The sequence below is a fragment of the Aquila chrysaetos genome, chromosome 18 (assembly GCF_900496995.4).
Source record: "Aquila chrysaetos chrysaetos chromosome 18, bAquChr1.4, whole genome shotgun sequence".
NCBI lineage: Eukaryota > Metazoa > Chordata > Aves > Accipitriformes > Accipitridae > Aquila > Aquila chrysaetos.
The window spans coordinates 3,632,255-3,659,469 of NC_044021.1; the positions used below are offsets into that span (position 1 = coordinate 3,632,255).

Below are 27,215 nucleotides of genomic sequence, written 5' to 3' on the forward strand. Positions count from 1 at the left end.
TGCAATCCAAACAACCAATTCAGCTACGTTCATCAGTCAAAAACCTACAACAAAAAACTCCATTTTTTATGAAAAATACTAATGTCTGCACAGTATCAAAAAGCTTGTTATGGCCAATTAAATGTGAAAAGACAGTTCTATTGCTTAAGACACTTATTTATACAAATAAATATAGGTTCTTTCATCAGCATTACCTACCCACCAAACAACTTGATTTCGTGACAGGATTTTCATTTCTAAGTGTTTAATACAGATACAAACAACATTCAGATTTTTGTCTCTTACATGAGCCATTGTCTGCTGTAGAAGTTTACGAGCATGGATTTCTTGTCCCTGGCCCATGGAAACGTAACGTGTCTCTACCTTCAGTCTTTTTCCCAAAGCAATAATTGAGTCCGTAGGATCAGAGCCCATGGAAAGAAAGCATATGAGAGGAGTACGTGGATCTGACTCTTCCCATGTCTTCTCCAAGTCCAAGATGACTCCCTCTGCATATTTCTCCCCCATACTGTCAATGATGTATTTTCTTGCCTATATTAGAAAGGGTAAATTTAACCTGTGATGTAATCATATAATACTGTTTTCTTCCCGGTGTAAATACAACCAGTAAATAAACCGAAGAGCAAAGGCTGCTATAAATTTCTGTCAGAAATACAAATATGCAACAAATGCATTTTTACATTACAATATCATACTGTCTTTGAAGGTGTTATTTCTTACAGCCTTCTAGGAGAAGTTAAAACTTAAGAAAATACTTATTCTATTACATATATCTGCACGTGTTTCTATATATAAAACCTATAATTACAGCATAATAAAAATAATAACCTTACTAAACCTTTAGAATGGTTTTAATGATTTAAAGATGGTATCTCCATTAGATAGCATAACTCCTAACCTTAAAATCTAGCTTTCCTTTCCAAAAATTAGAGAAAAAAGGAGGAAAGAATGTAAGATATGCTTCAAAGTTGTTAGGTCTTTCCCACCTTCATGCTTAAACAAACAATGACTTAATAGTAGTAATGATGAAAATAACTGTCACTAAGTAGAAGATCCAGAGGAACAGCTGAATACCATCTCTGTTATTCCTTATTTATTTCAAAAATTGTTAATTATCATTCCTTTTTACTAATAGAAAAGGCTCTTTCTTGTATTCTTTCCCACTACATTGCTTTTGTCTTAGACCAATCTTCCCCTTAATACCTCTGCGTTACTTCTCAAACAAAAGATATTTGGCATTTAGCATTTGAGAAACTATTAGTTTTCATAAAACCATCGTAAGATGAAAGTATATCTTGTCCCCATTAACAGAACTGAGGAACTAATTTTGCGTGATCTGTTTCAGACACATAGCATACAGCTGAGAGATTCATTATACAGTACCATTTAACTTTCTATTGACTGCAGTTACACCGATAATTGCTGAAACTTTCTCTGAATCCAGTCACAATGTCTAAAGGTTCACATCCATAAAATTAATACCACACTTTTAGTGATGCATTCTGACTTCGATAAATTGCCAGCCATTGCTCTGAAATTGTCAGCAATTGCGTAATTTTTATTCTTTTGCACTGGAGATTAAGAGGCTCCTAGAAGCTGATTTTTCTTAAAAACAGGTCTAACCATTTAATAAACTATAATTTTATATTTCTCTCCTTTATAAATAGATGGCTTGAAATTAAAAATTTTGAACAGACCTTAATACAGATTTTTGTCAGGTGGGTCTAATTCTTCCATGCAAGAAAAGGTTCCTCAGTTAAATTGTTTTCATGTTTTGTTTTCTCTTAACCGAGTTCACGAAAAGATTTTAGTTCAGCCTAACATGAGGACAATTCTACAACTCCAGTGAGTAATATCAGCAAGGGCAGCCAAAAATACCTTCTGAACTGATAAAGCAGAACAGAATAAACACATACGTTTCCAGATGAAATCCCATCTCCATAATAAAATCATTGGCTAATATTCATTCAACATATTGGAATAATTTTGCTAACACTGCACTTGTAACAAATGCATAAATTGTCTGAAAAGAATTTCAGAAAATGCAACATAAAGGTCCATTACAAAAAGGAGCTTAGCATTAAATAAAAAAGTACTGAACTGCAATCCCGTAACTATTATTGTAGTGACACCTAAATAGTCTAAGTTGGCTACATAAATGTACCTGAGCTATGGTCCTGTCAGGACACCAAGATCTGATGAGAAGAAGATGTCTGAAGCAGTCCAGGGATTGACCATAGCCACTAGGAACCAGTTCTTCTTCAGGATTCTCACTATCAAACCAGATTTTCCACTGTTTCTCTGCTCTGGAAATCTGCAGTTATGCCATGAAAGGAGTAAATCTCACTAAACAGACAAGTCACATTTCAACTGCCACTAGGTCACACACTCCTAATGAGGGTCAGAGATGTGTAATCCACACACAGGCACTTGTTTAGCAATGGGAGTACACAGATTTAATAAAGCTATTAAAAAAAGAAAGGATAAGCTTTCGGATTTTAAGTACAAAATTGTAGAATGCAACAATGCCCTTAAGTATTCACACATTCTGAAAAAAATGAGCTACTACTCAGTATTTTCCATTAACGATATAATGGCATAGCAAGGTCAGAACACAGATAGCTAGGCTCACACATAGCTTTGAGAACACTAGGTACATACCAGCTCCCCACATGACTGTAGAGAAGGCATTCTTCACATACCAAATGCTATTTACTTACTCCATTAGCTACCGTACACTTACTATCCGTTAAGGCTATTCATATAAGTGTTGAATTTACTGAACATCCTTTCCCTAACTCTCACTCCAGGTAATCAGAGAAATATTGGAACGAGCATCATAAAACATAGTATAAGCAAGCACAACAGGGATGCAAGAAAGTCTAACAACTAGAAGATTCAAGTTGCATTATGTAAACTGGATAATATCAAGTTGTATCCCAATCCGAAAGTATTATAATTATGTAGGGTGTGAAACATTCTACTTTCTTTTCATTTTCCTGGGGTTTTTTAAGTCTTTTTATCAATGCAGGTTGCTAAGCAGTTGGGGCCACAACTGTGACTATCTGCTGTCAGTTTGATTCCATTCTATAAAACAAACCAGTTTCGCACCACATGCCTTGATCACTACCAGACGATCACTGTCAAACAAGGGATCCATTTTAAAAAGCTCTTACTTACTTGATCAAGAATATCCGAAAATTGTCTAAGCTTACTGAGCTCCACCAAGTTCAGCCAAGTCATATCCAGAATCCATTTAGCTGGCTTAGGAGGACAAGCTTTAAGGTCTAGAGAAGCACCACCTGCAAGAAATTAGGAATTGGTTATAATTAGAACTGTTAGAGACTCCCAAAAGACAAAAAAAAAAAAAAAAAAAAAAAAAAAAAAAGATCTATTTGGAAAATGTAAACTAGATACTGCAAGACTATTTCACATGACTAAGTCTTCCCAGTCTGGAGAAAGACTACTTAGTAACTAAGGATGGTCATAAAGAAATTTCTGAGTTATGTAACATATAAAATTTATTTTCAAACCTTATTTTTCATCTTACTTTAAAACATAACATTTTAAAATCCTTAACAGCTTCCCATTACAAGCTAAATCTACTATTTACTGTAAAAGAATAAGCTTCAGTTTATGGAGAAAAAGCTGAAGCAGCTTAATCTCAATGTTTTTTTGTTTGATTTTTTGTTGTTGTAGATAATGTAATAACTTTGCCAATATGTACATTTGCCTGCCTAAGAATTCAACTGAAGCTAAAACAAAGCAAACACAAAATAAAAAGAAAACACAAGGTACAAGAATCCAGATTCTTAATAATAGGGTTACAGGGGTTTTCTACCTTATGAAGTCATGCCATCTTCGCTGAAGCAGAGTTTGTAGTTTGGTTAGTTTATATTAAATTTTTTTTATGGTGTACCTTAAACTTAATCTTTGTTAACCAGTTTCTCTTTTGAGGATTTACTATTTCTTTGTGCAATGAGCCTGGAAATAAATGCTTGTTGGGAAAAGATATTCTGAAGATTCAACATAGATAAATTAACAGTTATAATCCATAAATAAATGTTGCCTGGAAAATTAAGTATCTTGGAAAGGTAATACAAAATGACTTCAAGCTTTCAAGTGAAGATACACAGTGCTTGCATGCAGTTAAGACTAAAGCCATGAATTTGTCACATTCAGCTAAGAGTCTGATATTCTTTTAAAGTGTTAGCATCGCTTTCTGTTCATATTTGCTTGCTTGTCCTCCTGCAGTTACGAGATAAACTAAAAGATGTTTAATATAATAATAATTTTTCTAAGTCAAACACATACCTGGTGCTATTTGAGCAGCAGACAAACATCAACTGAAAGGATACTTAACAATTTTCCTTTTAAATTCTCACAATTCTCAAAGCTATATTTATCAATATTGGGTGTGCTGCTATAAATTAGAACTACCATACAGTGTTGTCTGTTACCAGAACAGAATTGTAAGCATGATTCTTTCAACTGACTGGCTTCTTATGTGCAAACAGAAGCAGCGGGTTGGCTAGGAGATATAACTACAGCTCTCAAATTTTCTGCAATAATATATATGCTCTACTTAAAATTGTTCTGTAGTTCCAACCTTTAATAAGTGTCAGAAATTCTTCATGCTTCACTCTGTTTCTTTGTATATCAATCTTCAATGTAAGTAATAACGTGAAAAGAAATTTGTGCTCCTCATACAGTCCTCGGGCAGCATATCTGAACACTTCATATGTCATATGTTCAATAATATTAGTAATCCTCTTGCTAGTTATAGGGCTCTTGGTAGACCTGTTGGAAGAAAGGTCTGCAGTTGAATGTCAATTTGCATAGGCTTTATTAAAGGGAGTACTATGTAAATGACACAAAGCTGTAGTTCAGAACTTTTAAAACATGAAAAAAAATAGATCACAAACACAGATTATCAGATAGCAAGCTAGCAACAACTTTCAGATTGGAGGAATAAAAACCAATTCCTTTCTAATCAAGCCTTTCTGCATAGCTGAAAATCAACACAGTATAATGGGTTTTGTTACCTAATGCCTAGTTTTTAAGGACCGTAAGTACCTTTGAAGGTTCTTTGCCTTAGCAAGTAACAAAGGCTTACGGGTATTTAAACTGACAATTCCTGTCAAGATTGTATCAAGCAACACTTCCTTCTGCCATTAGTTTACAACAAATCTTTACTGTACTACAACCACCTTCAGGACTGAGTAAATACAAATTATACATATTGTTAGCTAAATTACCTGGCTAGGGAGCGGTCAAAAAGCCCCAAAAACTGCCGAAGCGAAGTTTGATACATCACGTTGACCATGCTCATCTCAGTAATAAGGAAGTATAAGATGCTACCTCGAGTTGCAACTGAAGGATAGGAAACAAGACTGTGTTCAAAGCAGAAATGCAGAGCAGAAAACTTTAGCTCTCTACAGCAAGTACAGTGAGTTTAACACTAATGCTAACTGAAGATCCTTGAGTTGCTCCATTCTGTACTGGCCAGAAAAATAATTAAAATGTTAATTTAATCCTCATTCATACATCAGAAAAAAAAAAAAAAAATCTTTTCCGTAACTAATGCATACTATGTAAAGCCCAGTTTGCAAATACGAGCATATTTGGAAGGCATCTGGATGGTATACTGCAATATTCAGATCATCAGTAGAACATATAAAAAGTAAGACAGTTTGAAGTACTTTTTGAGTATCCAAACAAATTTCTCTTTGCAGACTTTTAGAGGAGTCATATAAAATCCAAATGAACTACATTGATTTAACTTCCCCACAACTGATTTAACTTACTTTCAGCAGTCATTTTGTTTTAAATACAAAAGTTTTACAAAATCTGTAATGATTTCTGGTACACTAACTGTACCATTTCTACACATTTCCTACAACGCAGGTGTTACACTTAATTCCAGAGAACATTTTTTTTTCCAACTTTTTTCAGATGCTTTCACATGTCAGTTAAAAGCCAAAAGACTGATGAAATGTGCTGAGTATAATAACTTAAGGATCTATGATGTGATAAACAAAGCATTCATCCAAACAGATACAAAAAGCATTTACAATTATACTGGCCCCCTAAAAGAATGTCAACATGTGAACTCAAACATACAGTTACCTAAATACCCTAATGACTGGTCTCATTCACAGTCCGTAAAAAGCATCAACATTTTAACAGCTAAGAAAGAACAACCAAGCCCTCCCAAGTTTCTTACCCAGTAGACTAGATGGACATGTAGGCTTGTATATAGAGCAATGGAAAGTCTAGGGAGAGACTAGATCATTCCATTTTATAAATTCCACGTGAAGCATAACATTGACTTTTTTCTCCACCATAGCTCAATACGACATTTCCTGGATACGTTTTACTTACAGAACACGAATCCTTCCCACCCATTAGGGTATTCCTGATCTCATCCCACCATTTCTAAGTATTGCTGTTTTAACTGTATGCTCCAGTCATTTGTCCTTCATCGCTACCTTCACTTACCAGGTCTATACTCTTCACGGGCTGAGTTGATCTGTACCTCCGTTTCAGCAGAAGTTTGCAGTTTCTGTGTTACCTCCTCAGCAGTCTTCTTAGTGTTACTCAATACAATTATTAGACTTTCATCATCTGCCAGAGAACTCTTAGTGCTTGTAAGTCGGAACAAAAGGTTATCTTCTAGGTCTTTAATCCTCCTTTTGTTCATGGTCACATCTTCAATAAGATCTGTTCTTTCTTTCTCTAATTCCTGTTGGAATACACAGCAATATTTGGAAAACAGAGGAGTAATCAAAAATAAAACCAAAAAAACCCAAGATAATTTTTTTTAAAAGTACTGATCCTACTGAAACAGTGTAGGTCAAGAATAACTGCGTTAATTTGAGGAAAGAATTCCAGTGGTATTTCGGACAGTAGGTCTATTGCCAGGTTTCTGAACCTGCTACATAAGTATGCATTAACAAATGGTTTCAAAAAATACTATGGAGCATGCTCATATCATGCCGAATTAGATGTTCAAAATAATAATTGTTTTTCTTCTCTTTCTGTTTCGGACAAAGACAAGTGCAAACACCTTTCCAGGCACAGGATTTTATTTCACTCCATCTAATACCATCCTCATTTATGCCCTGTTTTCTAATCACCATATTGAAAATATAGTCTCGGTAATAATGAGCATCCTTAGTCAATGAATCGAGCATCAAATATTGCAAGAAGTGCATCTAAAAATACTCCTCCATCAAACAAGGATAACTTCAGCCTCTCACTAAAATGCTTCATTTATTAAGAAAAGAAAGCACATAGAATTCAAACTGAGTTTCTTCACTAGAAGTATACAAAAGGTATATTGAAACATCATCACCATCATCAGGTAGAAAAGATTTGTTGGGACTGTTGGCATAGAATAGCGTAAATGTCAACTTAGAAGATGTGCATACAGATTCAAAAGATTCTGACAAAAACAAATGAAAAAAAGACAAGAAAACTACAGTTAACTCCATTTCAATCAACTGATGCCTAACCAAACTAAAGAAAAGCAGGTAGCAATTATGAAGCAAGACAAGCATTATGCAAGTTTGATGAAGCAGAAACAATTTTTAAAAGTATAGCATTAAAAGAATGTTAGCATCCAATTAAATAATTATCATGCAGAGAAATCATTCTGAGCCAAATTAAATTTCATGTTTTGCTGAGTTCAATTTAACAGGTTAAACATATTTTAGAGTGCAATGCATTTAAAAAACAGAAAGCTGAGTTTTCCTCACAAGAAGAGCCTGAGAAAAGAGTTGGAAACAGAATGACCAAACTAAAGCAAGTGAAGTAACCGAAGATGAAAACTTTAGTGAAAAATCCAACTACTAAGCTTTTAAAAAACTTTTTGCATATCAGGAAGAGTACACAGTTGTATGTTTTCTGCATGTCTTAAAAAATTTCTAGTCATAACATCAAGGATGCAAAAAAACCTAAGCCAAGTTACCATATACATAAATTCAAGGACCTTGCACCAAAGAGGCTATTTCAAAACCAGTTTTATGGAATTGCTTTCACAAACTGACATCATTTTACAGGCTGTAGCAAAGAATGCTAGATCTTGTTAATATTCATAACATATAAAAGCTGCTACGTAGCTTATATCATTCTGTCACAAAATGATTCACAAGTGCAAGAATTTGCATCAACTGTTCCTTACAAAACTTGAGGCTTTTTCTACCACAAATCTTGACATTTGAATGTGAAAATTCAAAAAGCCATAAATAGTTCATGCATAACTCCACTACTAATCTGGCATTTCTATTTCTACAACAGTAAATAAGCAAGTTTTTGGTCAAATTACCTAACATACAATGTATCAAAACAATCATATAATTAAAACAGTATAAGTTACACTACATTCAGATATATACCAAGTCTCTCAAATCCAATTATTCCAAGAAATAGAGTAGAATTAAATTTATACAGATATACCAGCTCCCCTTTGACCTTCTTATGCTTAATTCACATTTGCAAATTGGTTTAACATTCTGATGGAAAGGAAGAAATCAGTACCAGTATTCTCACCAGTAATCAATCAATTCTCCAAGATGCATGCCACACAGATTCTACCAACGGGCATACCAGACAACACAGGAACAGAAAGTCAGACTTTGCCAGATCTTTAAATGATGTGCTGTAAACCCTCCTTTTCCTCGTCTTATGTCTGAATCTCATTCATTCTAAGTGCAGAACTGTATTAGAGACAGTGGAATGGCAGGAAGGATCTAAATGTACATACAAATGTTGAGGAACACTGACTTCAGATAAATAATCTCTTCTCTTTTGGGGGGAGAAGTTCCACACATACATTCTAACACTGGATATCACCAAGCAGTCATACTGCTCAAATCATTTGGCAAACGGTCACACAGTTAAATAATTCCACCACCTCCCTACCAAAGCCTACAAGAAGGTAGCAAGAATCCAGACACTTAAGAGGGAAATCCTCAAATTCCCAAAGGTGCATAATTAGTTACCATAGGAAAAAAAAGGTTTTGGATGGTGGGATATGTCCAAATTGACTCTTCAGAAAACCCTGAACCACAGGGTGCAAAAACAGAGGCCAAGCAAACTGAAAAGTAGTAAGTATGTTCTACGAAAGTCCCCCTGCCTGTCAAGTGGTCCACTTGTCATTTATCTGGAAGAACTCTCCCCAGACAGTTACAAACAAAGCAGTAGTGAGTAGACCACTCTGAGAAGCCCAGGTCCAGAGAGCACAGTATGTCCACCAATTAGACATTCCAAGTTAGTGGCAAAGATACCACAGAATAGTAGAATAATTTTAGTTTGGAAGGGACCTCCAGATATGAACCAGTCCAACGCCCTGCTCAAAGCAGGTCTAAATAGGTCAGTTGCTCAGGGCCATGTCCAGTTGAGTCCTGAACCCCTCCAAGAATGGAGATTCTACAACATCCCTGGGTAATCTGTTCTTGGTTTTGACCACTCTCAATGCAATTATTATTTTTTTCCTAATATCTAATCAGAATTTCCCATGTTCCAACTTGCACCCATTACTTCTCAGTCTACTGCTTTGCACTTCTGAGAAAACTTCAGCTCCTATGTTTTCTGTGTCCTCCAAGCAGGCATACAGCAACTGCGATGACTGGAGGAATTTGCTGACAAAATTACTGTCATCTTGAGGAATGTACTGTACTGCAGGCCCCAGAAGTGAAGTTTGGCATTAGGCTTTGTGAATATACACATCACAGTGTGTTTCACGCAGACAGTGATAATTCCATTACACAGCGGGTTGACAAGCTGTCACTGGTTGAAGCGAAGCTGATAGTGCAATGAAGCTGTCTGACAAAATATAAGCCTTCATAGAATGAGTATAATTTCTCTCATGAGATCCATGGACTGATCAGGAATGAAATGCAACTATTTGACATTAACAAGATGACTAGAGCCATTAAGGAGGAATGTCTTACATTGGGGAGAGGTGGGGGAGGAGGACAGGAGGACCTCAAGAGATGCCACAATAAGGGAACAAACAAACACATTTCTCTCCAGCGAAGGTAAACTGGAACTATTGCCAAAAATCTCAGTAAACGCACACAGACGGACAGTGTCTCATTTGACTTCAACATCGCCTGACCTTATAGTTACACAGATTAGGTGTCCAATAGTTCAAAAGATACCAGCCAGCCTCCGTCCAGAACTGCTGGCGGCTTGTTTACTGGGATTGTCAACCTGAACTTGGACTAATACATCTCCAATGTCAAAATAGGTAGTTAGCCCGTTTCCCCTTGGAGCAAGGAAGTAACTAAGTCTGAATCCTTTGCACCAGGTTACATCACCATGAGCTCCACAGTTTGTAGACAGGAGATCAGTTTTTATTCCAGGCCCTTTTCCTTTTCACAGGCCATTCTCATGAGGTTATAACTCTTTGAGGCAGGAAAAAATAAGGTGAGTATGATACAGTTGCGACAACAAAGACAAATAGAAACTTCCACTTGAATGAGTCAATTGCTTCTGTGCCAGCTTTTAAACCATCATAAATAGGTTATATTAAGAACAAACACAATAGAGCCAGAAATTTACCCTGCAATATGGGAATAGAGTAATATGTTAAAATGAAAGTAAAACCTTCTACTGGTAAATGTAAGACGTATAGCCAAGAAAAAGATACAAATCATTCTTTTACCTGTTTCTCTGTGAGAATGACTCTGCCTAAGAGTTGATTTTCAAGACCTTTCATGGTCACAGTAAAGTCAATGATGGAGGTTCGAGCACTAATTTCAGGAGAGTAACCTGGATTTGGCAGTTTTGTAGTAATGTAAAGTCTGAAGCCATTCATAACATCTACTTCCTTATCACCAACCTTCACCTTAAGGAAAATATTAAAAAGAAGTCTTGAGATACCAACAATCAGTACACACACTTTCAGATACTGCATGTAGAAACAAAGGTTATATTTTTCTGTTCAAAGGCATAAAAATCCAGCTTTAAATTATACATCTGAAGCAAAGAATTTATTGAGACTATCTAAGGAACACTTTAAATGACTTATTCACAGATTATTTAATTTTTAAAAAATTATAAGCAAAGGGATAAGGAATTCTATAGGTTAAATATATTAACTATTTGTGATCTTAAACTCAAACCCTACTCTTTTTTGGTATTAACATTAATCAAATTTAAATACAAGTTTAAACTTTCATAATCATATACTTATTAGGAGTTATTTTGTTGAGGGCAAGGTGGGGGAGGGGGCTGTTTTCACTTGTTTGCTCATTTGTTTTACTTTTACCTTGTTGGCTGAACTTGTTTTAATGAAGTTTCTTTCCAAAATATTATCAAGTGCTGGGTCAAGCTCTTCTCCAACATCTTCAATCAAAAGAGGTCTTCCCAAAGAAAGGCTGTCTTCTAAGTGATTTTTAAAATACTTGTGATTCAAAGAAGTGACCTAAAAATACAATCATGGACCTATATGTTATGTTGTGCCCAGTTACTGAGCTTTTTTTTTTGCTTTATATTTATAAATTATTTCATTTTATTTAAATTACTGACAAAAACAATGATCCTATAGTTAGACAAGGATTAAAGCAAAGATTGCAAACACAAGAAAAGGTAGCATCAGTGTACCATATTCTCAAGTCCCATTGAATGCAAATTTCCATTTTTCAACTACAAAAGTAGAAGCAAAGCAACACTGAGCACTTTAAGTTTTGATACTCTATGAGTGCAACTGGGCCAGAAATTCACAGGAACCTTTTATCACCTTCAATTTTATCTTGGCTAACATCCCCAAGTCAAACTGCAGCAAGGTCAATTCCAAGATTAGAGCTCTTTCCCCCCCCCCCGCCTTGAAAATTAGAGGGTTACATTGAACGAGCCATTAAATAGTCTTTGCTTTAAAAAGTAGTCCTCAGTAAAACTGTGATTAATTTTCAACATGTACAAAAGCACATTCAGCTTAGTTTGTTTATAACTCCATAGTTAAAGTCTAATAATCCTTTTTTAACATAACTAGCCAGGCAACCATTAAAGGGTTCCACACTGAGGTAACAATCAACATGAATGAAAGTCATTTCCTAGTAATACTCGCAGAGCCACTCTATTATCATCCTTCAAACTCCCCTTTCTCTTTTTCAGGCATAGCTTTAAAAAGCTGGTTTACTGGTGCAATCATAATTGTAGCAAGCAAGGACTTCCTTCCTCCTATTTTCCCGTTTGCATTTAATTGGTGTATCTTGCCTCAGAGTGCGTGTTGTTGCAATAGTGTCTTCCCTGTGTATCTGCAGAATATTTAGCACCTGACATGCATGCTAAGACCACACAAAGTACCAATAACTTCTGATTAAAAGATGATAAAAATATCATGCTGTGCATCTTCATTTTTAAACGTTTATATGAACCTGCATTAAACACTTATTCGGGGGTTTTTTTCTAATGCTTATAGTATTCTGCAAACATGCTTCAGCCCTTATCAGACATTACCCATCCAGGCTATTTTCCAGCAGTTTATGTTTCATTAAAATAAATTCATTAAACAAATGGATCACTGGTACCAACAAGCTTCACATATACATTTTCATATCTAGCCAAATCTCAATTCTACCAAAATATATCTGAGATGTCCTTTATGTCCAGACTAGGCATTTTATATAAAAGGCATTTGCTAAGTATTATGTGAATCACTGAATTATAATGGTTTTTTAAGCTAGGAGTTCCTAGGGATTATAAAAGCACCAGCATTCCTATTACCTGAAGTTCATTTCTGCTTTCCTTATTTTTAATCCAGATTTTACCCTGTGCCTGTGGATCGATTAATAAAGGATAACGAGATGCTTTAGTGACAATGATTCCATTCTGTATGGATAAGTCATCATTTGGTAATCCCTGCAGGTTCCATTCACTGATAGTTGGAGCATCAGTCAACATTTCTATGAGGTTCAAGTTGTTACCAAAGGGGATTTTCCGGCTTTTCATTTCCTTTTGCCAGTCATTTAATAGCAGGCTGCGAAACTCTTGGTTAAAAGGACCAGAATAGGACAGAAAAGCTGTAGCCAAGAGTACATCACCTTCAAGAGAAAAAGGAAGAAAAGAAAACAAAATATTACAACTTCGCCAATTCTATTCACAAATAAGCTGCTTCCTTCTATAGTTATTACATGGTTTGCCTGGTAACCGAAGAACACACGTTGACCCATAAAGAAGAAAAATCAGCCTTTTTCCCAAGGCTCGTTACATAGCAAGATAATGCTACATTTCAGTAGACGCCACATTTACTTTATCCTTACAATGCAACTGTAGGGATCAAGAGATGAGCATCTGGCAGCCAACCAAGCTCAACCCAACGCACACAACTATTCCAAACAGCACATCCTGCACAAGCAGGACATGGCAGAATAAACTCACTCATAAACTTCCAATTCCATCATTTTCTTGCACAACCATGAGAACAGGCTTAAACAATATTTTGGGGGGAGAAAAGAACCTTCAATTAGGAGTACTAATTAAGAACAAATCAATTACAATTATTACTACTACTACTAAAAAAATTGTAGTAGACATCATTATAGAGGTATTAAGTGTGACAAGTTTTAATCTTCTGGTCAGCTTCAAAATTGCCCTCCTAAGTTTCATGACACCACAGTTACTTTTTTTTTTTTTGTACCTCCGAAGTAAGAATGCAGGATTCAAAATGGAGAAGATACTGTACTTTTATACTGAGTACTAATATTTTTTAGACTTTTTCAAGTTATCTTTAGAAAACACATGATGAGTGTGTGGGGAAGGTATTCTTCATTTTTAGTAAGTTTATAATACACATACACATATTACACCAGCAAATACAAGACAACCTATCTACTAAAATATAACCTATACAACGCTTTTTACAGCATTTCAAGGCAGAAGTCAGAGAAGAAACTTCAGACCATAGTAAAGGACAAGATAAATTTCATTTACGTGATCTAACTAATAAATTAATTCTTTATTACAACGTACTTTCGTTTACAAGTGCATATTTATAAAATAAAAATGAACTTCAAAGAAACAAAAGTTTTATGAACATTAGTAAATGCATTTAAAAATATTGATTTCTGCATAAAAATGCCAGTGCCTGAATATCAGTCTTCCTCTCCTTCATATGTATTCTCAGTTATAGACACTTTATTGGCACTTGCTAACATATCACTCTCTTTGGACTGCTGCCTACAAACATCAGTCAAGTTAAAACAGTGTCCCAAGTATGCACTGCATGTTATACATGTCAAGTAAAAGGCTACGCACAGCATATATAGTTACTGTATTATTTTTTTTAAATATGAACTTTAGTCTTATATTGTATTTTTTACATAGCAGTGCTTTAGCAAGAGAATTAATAACAATTACCCTTATTTTAACAACAGGGAAGCTAAGCTACAAAGGAAAAGTTTGAAATTTCAAATGTTTTCAGTTTCACTACCCATCGCAACTCAAGTGACTAACTTCCAAGTTCAAAGGTGTGGACAAAAGCTTACCCACTAGCCTCTTGGTTTGAATGGCAAATTCTTTACTCTGCTCTGTCCACCTCTCTTTTTCACCTGCTAAACCACTTATAAGACTTGAAGCAGTTTGCATTTTATGACGGCAACGCTCAGCATCTTCAAGCAAAGTCTAGAGAAAAACATACAGCAAGAAATACCGTTTACAGTCATGTATCTGATAGGCCAGAAAAATCTCTACATCTAATTAAACCAGTAGGTAAACAACAGCTTAAAAATATATTTTCAAACACTTATACCATCATGCAGAGAAGGAGGGAAAATGGGATGGAAAAAATGTATCAGGAAAAACTATCAACTGTCATAAATGTGATTCGACTTTTTAATATTTTTACTCTCAGCTTTCATGTTGGCATACATGTTAAATGATATGTGAAATGCTATACACAGATAATATACTTTAATGAAACTTGACGTCACAGTAGTAGGTGCTAAACAAATCCAAATAAAATAGTTTCTGAGGAGGTAGGAGGAAGCGGGAGAGAGGATCAGTGGCAAAGGAGAGAGGTGAGATCCAAAGAGGCAGTATCCAAATAACATCTCTCTTATCCTCTGTCCATCAACATCCTTTCCAAGGAAAAATAGTGAAATTGAGAGAATGCGTTAAGTTTTCCTTAAAGTAAGGGTGGCAACTTCTCTTCTGTGAAGAGCAGTTTACCTGTTTTTCTCTCATTGCTTTTTCATACTCTGCCTGCACAATATCTAATTCTTCTTGCTTGGCACCCAGTTCTTCTTGAGCTTTCTGCAGATCCAGCATAGCAGTCGTTAGACGATTCTCCTGGATTGCTAAATTAGCCTAGGAAGCATACAAATATGTAAGTGTATTCATACAGACATCATCTCAAAGCATTCACTCTAATGCATCTCAAAGTTTTACTGTACATTTCAATCATTTCATCAACCTGCTCAGCAGAGATTTCATCATTCATTAAAACCTCTTATTTGAATTTTACAACAAACTAACTTCTTATTGCAGGTAGCTGCAGTTAAGCAGTTGGTCCAACATCAATTAGAAAAACTAGTAAGAAAAACTTCTGAGAATACCAGCCATTCTCCATCTGACACAAAAGATAGTCTGATCTGGCCTGCAAAAAAGACTGGTGCCACTAAAAGCCTATTTGATTTCTCCAACCAACATGCTTTGTCTAATGAAAGATACTACCTGTAACTACAAATCTTGCTTCCCTCTCAGTCATTCTTATTATAAAAACAAGCTATTCTGTGTTAAAATCATGCTTGACCATGTTCTTCCTGACTTTCATTCTTACCTTTTAACAACTATTTAGGTCTGGTTTTCTCTAAATAACACTGAAGAACAGAGTGTCTGTACATGTGTTCTTATGAACTGAGATCTGGAATGTTGAAAGAACCAGATCTCAAGTTTTTTCCTACTTAATTCTTAATAAAGGTAAAGCAATTGTATTAGCAAAATTAAACTAGATGACAGCTGCTTCAACCCCATTCAGAAGGGTTTTGTGCATAAAACTGCACAATCTCATAATTTTGACAACTTACAAGTGGTAGTACATTTGAAATGCATTTTACTGTAGAGTTACTATTTTCAAGATAATAAATTCCTAGAGAGGCATGCACCAGTTGGAATAAGGCAGCTGATGTTTCCAGCAGATGAAATCCTCAAGTGCACACAGGTGGGGAAGGGAAGGAGCAAAGGGTGTTTGTGTGCCTCCCACTGATTAAGAGACTTACCTTTAAAGGTAATACTTCTTTGTTAATGGAAAAAAATACAGCCATAGCTTTGGTCCATGAGCAAAGGCCGGCAACATTCCCACATACTCTCTTAGCTGTCTCAATGTTGTAGTCCGCCATTTCGAAATAAGGGCTCAAAAGTTCTACCACTTCTTCATTAATTGTGTCCTTTGGAAATTGCTAAAAAAAAAAAGTGCAATACACATAATGTATGTAATACATGTAAACTATACATATATGTATTTCAGCCCACAGAGAATGCTACCAAGATCACAAGTGTTACTTACAAACAGCTAATATGAAGTTCTCTGTCTCATGCATCTTTGAGAGCTTGCCAAAGTCTGTTCTATATTCTTACAAAATCGAAAAAAGTTTGCCTTCACTTATGTTCTTCACTATCTTACACTATCCATTACTGTTACACAGCTAATTGTTGATAGAAAATATCACTAATATCCTGCTTGAAATTCTGTTTTCCTTTAGACTGAATAAGTAAATAATCTTCAAAAAGAAAAGGAAAACCTTAGCTCTGGTTCATAAACATACATTCTACAAGACAGTCCTTTCAAAGAGCAAGCCAGGTATCTTCTCCTTAAACTACCTTATCTCATTAGTGGAATGTGTTTCAATTTTAAGAATCGATTTTGACCCTCTCTTCTCCAAAAAACATCTCTTCCATTTTTCATCCCTGAAAGCTCTCAATTTTCTCCCTCAAATTTATTTTGATGGTCAAATATTCTATATAAGTTTGGTTGTCTTTAAAGATATATTTACAAGGTATAATGATAGTCCATCAGTGATGAACTTGAAAAATAGCTGTTCCCTGAAGCACAAATAGGTTTATTTATGCACAAGCAACTCATGTTGAAGCGCTTCAGTAAATTAAAAATCCTTACGAGTAGATGCAATGTGAATACTACAAAAATGGCATCCATGGCACTATCAACCACACAAAGCTGGTCAAGCCTGCCATCTGTGATTTCCCATTGGACGAGAGACAGATTGAGCAAACTCCTCAAAATGCAGAAATCTGAGATAACAACATCCAGTGGGGCAGGACAATGTACAATTTATTCTGAGGAGATTAATCATAATATTATTAGTTTAAATTATGAACAGGGATTTACTCACTAGTTACTCTTCCCATTTCCCCAGACACATGCTATGGAGCTGAAAATCCCAAATTTAAAAAAATTCTGATTTTGTACATCCCAATAATCAACTACACTTTTCCAGGCCACTGCACAAGTTGCAATGCGGAAAATTATTGAAAAGTTAGGTACCAGAAAAAAGATGTTTTCTATCAACTTTGCTTTAATGGAACAGATAAGCAATGGCTATTCAAACCAAATGCTTAAAGCTTTGAATCATTTGTCACAAAGTAATTTCATTGCCTTACTTAGGAGAAACTATAATTGATTTATGACCTGACTTTGCCAGAAGGATTCAAGTTCATTTCATTATGACATACTTATTTTTAAGCCCTTAACATTTCAGATCTCTTGTGTGTCTGATTCCCCTTGCACATTTGTTCTCCTACGAACACCAGAGAAAACCCTGTCTTGTATTTTCTTAAATTAAAAAATATCAAAACCAAGGTTGCACAAGCACCTGTAAGTTCTGTAAGAAGTTCCCTGCTGTCATCAGTTTCAAAGATTCCTGCCATGATGGGATGGTACAGCATTTTTCCTGATCAATTTTTACATTGTTCACTTTTCGCTGGAAAAGCAGTAACACACAGTCCATGATACGCATAATGAGGTGAGGAGGTCGACCCAGTGTGCGGACAGTGGCAATATCTGCAGGTTTTATTGTCTATGAATTTAAAACAAAGGGTAAAGCAATTACTATTATTGTTTATTTAATAAGACATAGAGCACAAGCTCACCAACAGTATTAATCCACTGGAGAAGATAAAACTTATTTTTGATTGAAAAAAATTTTACCTCTAAAAAGCATGAAGCTAAAAGGACCCTCCAACCAGATTTTCACTGCTACCTCCTAGCAACTACCAGGAAACCTCAGCTCAGCCACCTCCACAGCAGCACCTAAAAGCTTAAAACTACCATGCACATTTTTGACAAAACAAAGAACAAAACAGAAACATCTTGAAATTTTACCTATTTTTTTAAAATGCAAACCTATTGACCAGAAACTGAGTCTAGAAAGGAAAATACATTTGGTTGATATTTGGCAAATGAAGGTGAATTAAGGAAACCGGTGAGGCAGCCTGACACACGTATAGATTTGCACCTTCTGATTCACCTTACTGGCAATGTTCCTGTTGCAGAAGCAGGCCTGCGAGAAAAACAAATAAATTATAATAATGTGTGAAAACGTAGACCCTATTAAGTAAGGCTAAGCCTAGGGTGCAAATCTAATACTATAACTCGTAACTCTTGCGTATGTCATGAATCAGAAAGCAATATTGGAAAAGTACTGAAGATGTCTCCTTAGAGAAGCACTGATTTGAGCAGTAGTGCATACCGCACCACATACAGAGCAAAAAAACACTGAACAATGGTAACTGCTGATGGACAGGCCCACTCCCATAACAGACATAACTTGGATCAGAAGCTTTGCTTATTCACAGGCAGTTTGATCAGCCTGAGTACATGACAGTAACAAACAGTAAGCAACAGGTTATTTATTGCAGGTGGTACGACACCTTGCTTCTAGCCTAGCACATGCCTCACTGGGAATTCATAAAGCAAGATTTTAGTTAAATGTGTTTATACTTCAAGAAAGGGATTGTAAATTATTGAAGATTATCCTGATCACCTTCCTTCTGCCTGCCTTTTGTCTCCTTTCAATATTTTGCTGCTCATTGAGTTCAGTGTGCACCTGATAATTCATTAGAGTTTTTCCAGGTATATGTGGAAGCTTTAACCAGTGTTTCTTGGTGACCTTTAGGAAATTCAGCCCAGCCTTTTTTGCTACCATCCAAATTGTGGCAAAAGAACTGCATTTAATTTCAATTTGTTTATTTACTTCTAGTTGTGCATTTAATGTGCCATTTTAATTGCAGGGCAAAATGCAATTAAGTTTTATTGAACTTTGACAATTCTTACTCAAAACTTTAAAAAATTAATCTCGCTATATGTTTAAAAATGCTTATATACTGTTCTGTACCCACCTGTATCCTAACATGGCATTTAGCAGTCCTAAAACATGCCAAAAATGGAGTGAAATAACCAGCCACAGACTTTTTTTTTATTTGAGAAGCAACCTTTCTATTCATCAATATTTTAATAGACATTTGTCTACACTGCAAGCAGAATTCCTTTATAGGAATCCATAGCTGGAAACCTGCAAATCCGTAATGATTGAGAGATTAATTTTTGGAAAGATGCAGCCCTATACAGACTCATACAGAGAATTTTCTTGCTTAAATGAGTTTCTGAATGAATGAATGCATGCTGAGAATACAGATATGCATGCTGATCGGCTTGCTTTTATCATAGCTTTCCTTTCCCCTCTAGACACAGGCAAAGCAATTTATTACAGCAAATTCTTGCATTTCAAGATTAAGCCTGTCCTGGTTTCAGCTGGGATAGAGTTAATTTTCTTCCTAGTAGCTGGCACAGTGTTATGTTTTGGGTTCAGTATGAGAAGAATGTTGATAACACACTGAAGTTTTCGTTGTTGCTAAGTAGTGTTTATACCAAGTCAAGGGGTTTTCAGCTTCTCTTGCCCAGCCAGCAAGAAGGCTGGAGGGGCACAAGGAGTTGGGAGGGGACACAGCCAGGGCAGCTGACCCAAACTGGCCAAAGGGATATTCCATACCATGGGAGAGCATGCCCAGTATATAAACTGGGGGGAGTTGGCCTGGGTGGGGGGATCACTGCTCGGGAACTGACTGGGCATCGGTCGGCAAGTGGTGACCAATTGCATTGTGCATGACTTGTTTTGTATATTCCAATTCTTTTATTATTATTATTATTATTATTATTATTGTCATTTTTTATTATTATCGTTATTATTTTCTTCCTTTCTGTTGTATTAAACTATCTTTATCTCAACCCATGAGTTTTGCTTCCCCCCCGCCCGATTCTCTCCCCATCCCACTGGGTGTGGGGGAAGTGAGTGAGCAGCCACGTGGGGGTTAAACCACAACAAAACCCAACTACCTTACCCCATTGTGAAGTCTCACAATAATGCTAGTATAGCATTTCCTTAAAAACAGATTTCTGTTTATTAGAATCCAAAATCTGAAGAAGAGCGGTATGGTTTTGATTTGGTAACTTTAGCCAAAACCAGAAAGTAAGCTGTAATAAGATGCAGGGCAGGACACAGGACACTGGTGTTCTTTGCATACCTCAGAGAGTGCCCCGTTAGCATTGTTTGCTTATGCACTTGTCAGAATGCTTGCCCACCTCTGGGTTTGTTTTTTTTTACCTTCCTCTGTAGCTAAGTATCAGGATCTTATGATCCAGACTCACTCTCTTCTTCCGTTCTTATCAGCTGTCATGTCATCAGCCTGCATTTAGACATTTCTGCTCTGCCCTTCAAGAATCATGGCAGTCAAAGATTGTTTAGCACCTCTCCTTCAAAGTGAAATCATTCAGAAGATCTATGAAAACTTATTTATACTAGAGTTTGAAGACTTTGATTTAAAGGAACATCACAATAGTCTTTAACCATCACAACTGTCGGCAGCCTCTCAAGGGGAAGGGAAAACCTTCAAGTAAATCTACATAACAACGTTTGAAGTTTATCTATCTTTCAGGTTTTTCCTTCGTTCTTTTCTAGCTCTTGAGATGCCAGCCTCTAATATTAGATTTACTTCAGATCCCACTAGTGCTGCTCACAAGAGAAATGCCTTGAGGGACATTCTCATATAGAGTTAGATAAACAGATATTAAAACATAATACTATGCAAGATGAACAAAAATTAATCTTTTTTCATCATTGATGATGCATCTTATAAAGACATGGGCAGAGTGTTATCACTCTATTAAAAAAGCTTTACAAAAAGAGTATGTTGAAAGACATGAAGTCCCATGGTGAACACTAGAAATCTGGGTAATGCCACAACCCATAAGAAGAAAAAATTATTTTTGAAGGCAGAAGAGAGTGGATCAGCAAACTTATTCAAAATGCAATTCATGGGTGAAAACTTAAATAAAACAAGAGGTTTAGCTTTGGATGGAATTATACTGTTTTTACATGGAAGGCACTTCTTCAGTCATTGCACACAAGCTATTTTACAACAGTATCAACATTCAGTTACTGGTCTAATATCGACCTGCAGCACATCATATATCAACTATAGTTTCAAATAAAAGTTAAAACTTGCCCATTTCTGAAAAACTGCCTATTTTGGGTTTGGTACTCAGGTGGAAAAAGAAAAACAAAACTGAACCTAAAAAGCCTCAAAATACTTACATTTATTTGCATACATTTTCTGTCAACTGATGAGTTACACAATGCACCTGCAATCTTACGTTTCTTTTCAAAGAAACCCATCTTAGCAGTAAAATAATGTTATACATGGTCCAAGTACTAACCTGTAAGGCTGCTTCTGCCTCTTCCAAAGCAGGTTTAGCGGCTTCCAGCTTCTCTTCAGCAATGGCTTTGTCAACTGAGATACTGTCTACAATGGCTTGAGCTTTGTCTTTCACTTTCTGAACTTCACCTTTCACCTTCTCAGCAGCCTGAGCTTTTACAGTAACTTCTTTCAATACCTAGAATGTGAGAAAACCCACATGGCAAATATTAAAGAAAACACCTAGTTGGAAGAAGGCATTAATTTTTGTTGTAAAATTTTATCTGTTGAATTCCAGAACCAGAGAACTCAAACAAGATGACTTTCATCACTGTTATAAGTTTCCAAGATCCCTTTTTTCCCCAAAACTTAACTTCTCTTGATTAATCTTTTCAAAACAGCATAAAGACTAGCAAAAAAAAAAAAAAAAAAAAATCAAACAGCAATACACTTTGAAGGCTGTACATACCATGTCAGCTTTTTCATTGGCAATTTTAAGTTCCTTTTCTTTTACCTCCAGCTCTCTGCTTAGAGCAGCCACTGAGTCAGAGGCCTCTTTCAACTTTTCCAGTCCAGTATTCATTCTGGAGTTAAAAAGCAAAATAACCAGCATGTAATTCCCTATGTAATTTACATGCCACTTTCCAAATTATTCCATCAACACAAGGAACCACATCAACCAGAACGAACACGAGCAAAAGATGTTTTGCACCAAAAATAAAACTTGTACAGAAACTTCCACACAAGCGTATGATGTCTTCAGAATCAAGAAAGTGAACAATAAAGAATTACACATAGTCTGTGGCTTGAAATTTTACCCACTTCCAACTCAAACTGTATGCCTTTATTGTTGCATAAAAACCCTATACATTGCTTCCATATACGTCACCATCTCTGCTGAGCTCCAACCTGATACTGAAATGACTGAGTTCTATACAGCAGAAACATTTTCTGATCACTAGAATCCTGAAAAATATCTCAAATCACTATTTCTTGTTTGAAGACGATATTGAAAAGTCTAATAAAATCAAAGTCTTGAAATCAAGACCAACCAAAACAGAGTAACTGAAAAATAGCACTGAGATAAAACTTCTCATTCAGCATTAAAATGCCCCTTCAACAGTGCTGTCTGTGTGTCGAAGAAGTCCTCACTTGGGACTTTCCAGACAAGTTTAAGTGGCCTCTACAGAGGCTGCTATTGCAAAGGCTAAGCAGTACTTGGACAGCTAAACAAATACAGGAGAACAGATGAAGAGTAACACCTGCCAAAGCAATTCAGACTGTGCAACTAAGGTTAAGTGAAACAAATTGACGTGCGTGAACTAATCTGGTACAGTTGAGGCATCAGAAGATAGAAAACAGGACCAGACCCCTCTGTTTTACAAGTCTTCACCCACAACGTAACTACAGATTTCTAACTCAATTTGGCTTTGAAGCCAAAGAATGTTTCAAAGTGAAATAAACTAGTTTAAGTCTTTCTTAAAGGTTTCCAGCTCTTTGTGCCAATCTTTTAAAATTGAGAAGACAGTTTTTCTTAAGGGTGATACCAGCTGATACACTAAATGTTAATTTTACATTCTATTTGAGTATTTCTGATATGAAAATAAATCTGCAAACAGACTTCATTAGTTTAATAAAGTATCTGGAAAGGAGTATGAATATATCAAAACCACTCTAATAATCTACAAGTAAAAAACTCAGCAGCCTAAATTACGCTCTATGATCACAAAACCAAAGCCACCAAGGGTATTTCTTACATGTTCATATCAGGAGAATGCAACTGTTTAGCAAGAAAACAAAAGTTGCTCTCTGGTAAATGAAACGCTATTGTGAATATATTATGGAATTACATGCAGATGTTTTCTTTTACTCATTAAAAAAACATGGGAATGATTTATATTCACCTTTTTTCCCCACCACCTTGCTTTTTCATACATTACTACCCTTTTTCCCCCTCAAAAAAATATATAGTCTTTAACTATATTTATTCCAAGAGCAACTATAGTATTTACTCAAGTTACTCCTTTATACAATTTAAGGAAATTAAAAAGAAAATAATCCTTTTGCTGTGCAAAGAGACAAGCCATGCATTGAAACAAACCATATCAGAATATACCTATTTGGGGAAGAACACTACAGAAAGACAGTAGTAAACTGAGCAGTTTACCTGTTTGCTAACGTCTGCACTTCAGCATGCTTTTCTTTGTACGTGGTTTTATATCCCTGAATAAAGGACAGGTAGGATTTGGGGGTCACATGTGTAGAACGTCTGTATCTTTGAAAGTAATCAGAACACTTCTCTGCCACTCCATCCTGGAATGAGCCCATACACTGAACAATTTCCCTCTTTGTATCGGCAGTGCAGTCCATATCAAATGAGGACAGGAAATGTTCAGATACTTAGGAAAAATTAAAACATATATGTAATTAAATATTCAGGAAAAACTCTTAGCTTATAAACAAGGCAATATAAAACATGTCAGCATCTATTATGTCAGCTTTCACCCAGCTTCTGAAACCCCAGTTGTCTTCACTCTCCAGATTGTTAACATTATTCCACACTTCTCAGTAAAAAGTATAGCCAGGGATCTGGTATTCTTTCACCTCCAAAGTGTGCAACTGCTTTTCTCTCTGAACCTAACTGCTAGCTGCCAGGGACTGGGTAATCACAGCCTTCCTCTGTATGCCTGATCACAGGCACAGTCACTAATAATCTTTCTTTAGTAGTATTTTGCCTTCTTTACTAATGCCTTTAAGCCATCTTCAAGGGCAGTTTTTCTTCAAACTGTGTTCAAAGCCCCTCCTCTGTTAGAAATATTTCAACAGTTTAATACAGCCAGCTTTAAAGAAGAAAACATCTGTAACAAGTTTAAGAACGAAGTAAGTTTCTTCTGCCAGTGTGCTGCCAAAATTCAAAGCAACTAAAACAACTTTGTGACTATCAATCAGAGAATTAAATATCTGCAAAGACAAAACCTACACCCACCTGCCACTAGAGCATCCTTAGGCCATCGGCTGAACCAATCAATAGTGCATCCAGAAATGAGAGCAGGGAACTTCAGGGCCCTATTTCGGAATTTTTCACCTACTGGTGAAAAGCAAAGAACCACGTGAAGGTTCTGACGGACTCTGGTCATGAAGTAGTCATACAGAACCTCACTGGCTGGAGGTCTACGTGGATGTTCCTTTTTGAAGGTGGGTATGAGATCACTAATGATCTCATCTACTTCATCACGTACAAATAAGTTTGACACCTTTGAGAAAAAGGAAGATTTTTTCACACTTTATGAGATGATCCAAAATAGAGCATATAGCATAAAGTTCATTTAATACATAGCATTTCAGACACTGAAGTCATTAGGACACGCCCCAGTCCTTTAAACCAGAACTTTTACTCAAGTGATTCCATTAAACACAATGAAACCTAACTTGCTGTAAAAGTAAAACCCACTCTCCCATGTGAAAAACAAAGAATCCATGTATAACGGCTTTGCTTTCTTCTCTTAATATTCTAATAACTAGTAGGAATTACTCTGAAACACACCCCTGAAATAATAAATAAATAAATAAATAAAAACAAATAATAAAAGCCATCCCGTCCATGCTGGACATAAATTTACCATACAAAAACTAATTGTACACTAATGAGATATTTAATTTAACAGACAATTTTGTTAAACTTCAGTGATATTCCCCAAGTCTCACTTTTTTTTTTAAGCTATTCTCATGTCCCTGACTGCTTGTGAACACATTTAAAAGGGTCTGACTTAGACAATTTCTCTGTATGGAATGATGATGCTCATTCTTAATTTTACAATAGCTTTATCTCACTCTAACCTAGTATAATGGACTGTTTCAATTTTTTATAATCTTGTAATGATAAAAAGCACTTGAGTTTCAGTTTGTGGAAGTGTGCCCCTTGACATATAAAAGAATATTCAAATATATTTGGTTATTTTACTTCAGAATTATAAAATTTTAAAAGCAGAAAAATGACCATGAGAAGCCATCTTACTTCTCCTGATGATAAAACATTGTTCAGGTATTCCAAAAAAGACTCATCTTTGATCTCGTTGTCTGTAAAAAGAAAACAGATGCCTTTGCCTTGCAGTCCTGCTGTTCTGTACAAAAGTTTCAGATCTTCCATCAAGTTTAGAGTGTTGTACGATCTACAAAAAAGGACAGTTGGACTAATATTCATTCCTTTTAAAAAAGGGCTTCTGGTTAAAAGAAAAAGAACAAGCAAGTTTAAGTAAGAAACAATCTCTTGGATTTTAAGGCAAGAAGGTGCCAAAGTCCAGGCATTTTCATTTAGATTGGGAGGAAACACATAGCTCATTACAAAGTCTCATATTAAGTACCTAATCCATTCTTTTTCCTGCTCTCCTTTTCACCTTCCACATCAATAAAAAAATTTAAAAACACATTAAAAAAAAATCCCACAACCTCACACCCCAAACCTGCCAAAAACAACAACAAAAAACCCCAAACCTGAAGTCTTATCATGCTATTTATTTCTCTTTTGCTAGAAGTGACAAGACAGACAGGTGGTGTCTCACAGGATTTTGTCATGTGCTGGGTGCAATGAGATACTTTAGACTTTATTGTCTAATTAAAAAACTTAAACTGGTGGGCCCTTCTAGTGAAAGTCATCACCAATGATGGCGCTCACAGCTTTACAAAAAGGGAAGAGAGCAGCAGCAAACTGAGATTAAAAAACATAAAAATTATTAGACAACGTGTGGTGGGCTGACCTTGGCATCTGCAGAGTTGTTTCTCTCGCACATTCTCAGTCCTTTCTTCCAGCTGCCATTGCACAGGGTTTTTTTTCCCCCTTCTTAAATACATTATCCCAGAGGCACTACCACCGTCGCTGACGGGCTCGGCCTCGGCCAGCAGCGGGTCCGTCTTGGAGCCGGCTGGCATTGGCTCTGTTGGACATGGGGGAAACTTCTAGCAGCTTCTCACAGAAGCCACCCCTGTAGCCCCCCCGCTACCAAAACCTTGCCACACAAACACAATACACAAGGTTACACTGGAATGATCTCTCCGGCTGGGTAAAGGAATGCAACAGAAGTTGAGTTTTCTAGGATGCCCACTGGGAATTAAAACTGAGAAGTGGCTGCATGCAACTTTACTAAGAGTTTCTTATGTAACCATAATGATCTCATGTGTGACCTGAAAAATCAGAAATTGTAAAATAGTTCCTCATTACTAGGGAGGAGCTCAGGAAATAAATACACTGGCTTTACAATTTTTTTCTTGATAATTAAGAAGATAATTTTTTGCATTTCAGCAGAGATATCATAATCACCAAGATAAGGTTCCATACATGGGTTTATAAATAAGACACTTCAAAAGCAAAGACATTGCTAAAATTAGAAATGGACACAGAGAACACACACTTTAAGTTATACACATGAAGTTAGCAATGTGACTATCATCTACCTCAGTGAACTAAATGAAACCATTTAAAACACAACAGTTATTATCTCTAAAAA

General features: G+C 36.0%; 1 protein-coding gene across 1 annotated transcript in view; it reads right to left on the reverse strand.

The window, feature by feature from the left end:
- DNAH5 (dynein axonemal heavy chain 5) overlaps window positions 1–27,215 on the reverse strand; it is a 148,247-nt gene that overhangs the window by 13,711 nt on the left and 107,321 nt on the right. The window contains exons 54-71 of the mRNA XM_030042131.1: window positions 25,730–25,883; window positions 24,701–24,968; window positions 23,882–24,113; window positions 22,184–22,298; window positions 21,737–21,913; window positions 17,838–18,041; window positions 16,227–16,406; window positions 15,178–15,315; window positions 14,496–14,631; window positions 12,736–13,052; window positions 11,279–11,434; window positions 10,673–10,855; window positions 6,502–6,745; window positions 5,259–5,373; window positions 4,610–4,800; window positions 3,181–3,302; window positions 2,165–2,314; window positions 286–531 (exon numbers count right to left, since the gene is read on the reverse strand). Of these exons, the coding sequence (XP_029897991.1) occupies window positions 286–531; window positions 2,165–2,314; window positions 3,181–3,302; window positions 4,610–4,800; window positions 5,259–5,373; window positions 6,502–6,745; window positions 10,673–10,855; window positions 11,279–11,434; window positions 12,736–13,052; window positions 14,496–14,631; window positions 15,178–15,315; window positions 16,227–16,406; window positions 17,838–18,041; window positions 21,737–21,913; window positions 22,184–22,298; window positions 23,882–24,113; window positions 24,701–24,968; window positions 25,730–25,883 (3,328 nt within the window). The remainder of the gene's footprint in view (window positions 1–285; window positions 532–2,164; window positions 2,315–3,180; window positions 3,303–4,609; window positions 4,801–5,258; window positions 5,374–6,501; window positions 6,746–10,672; window positions 10,856–11,278; window positions 11,435–12,735; window positions 13,053–14,495; window positions 14,632–15,177; window positions 15,316–16,226; window positions 16,407–17,837; window positions 18,042–21,736; window positions 21,914–22,183; window positions 22,299–23,881; window positions 24,114–24,700; window positions 24,969–25,729; window positions 25,884–27,215) is intronic.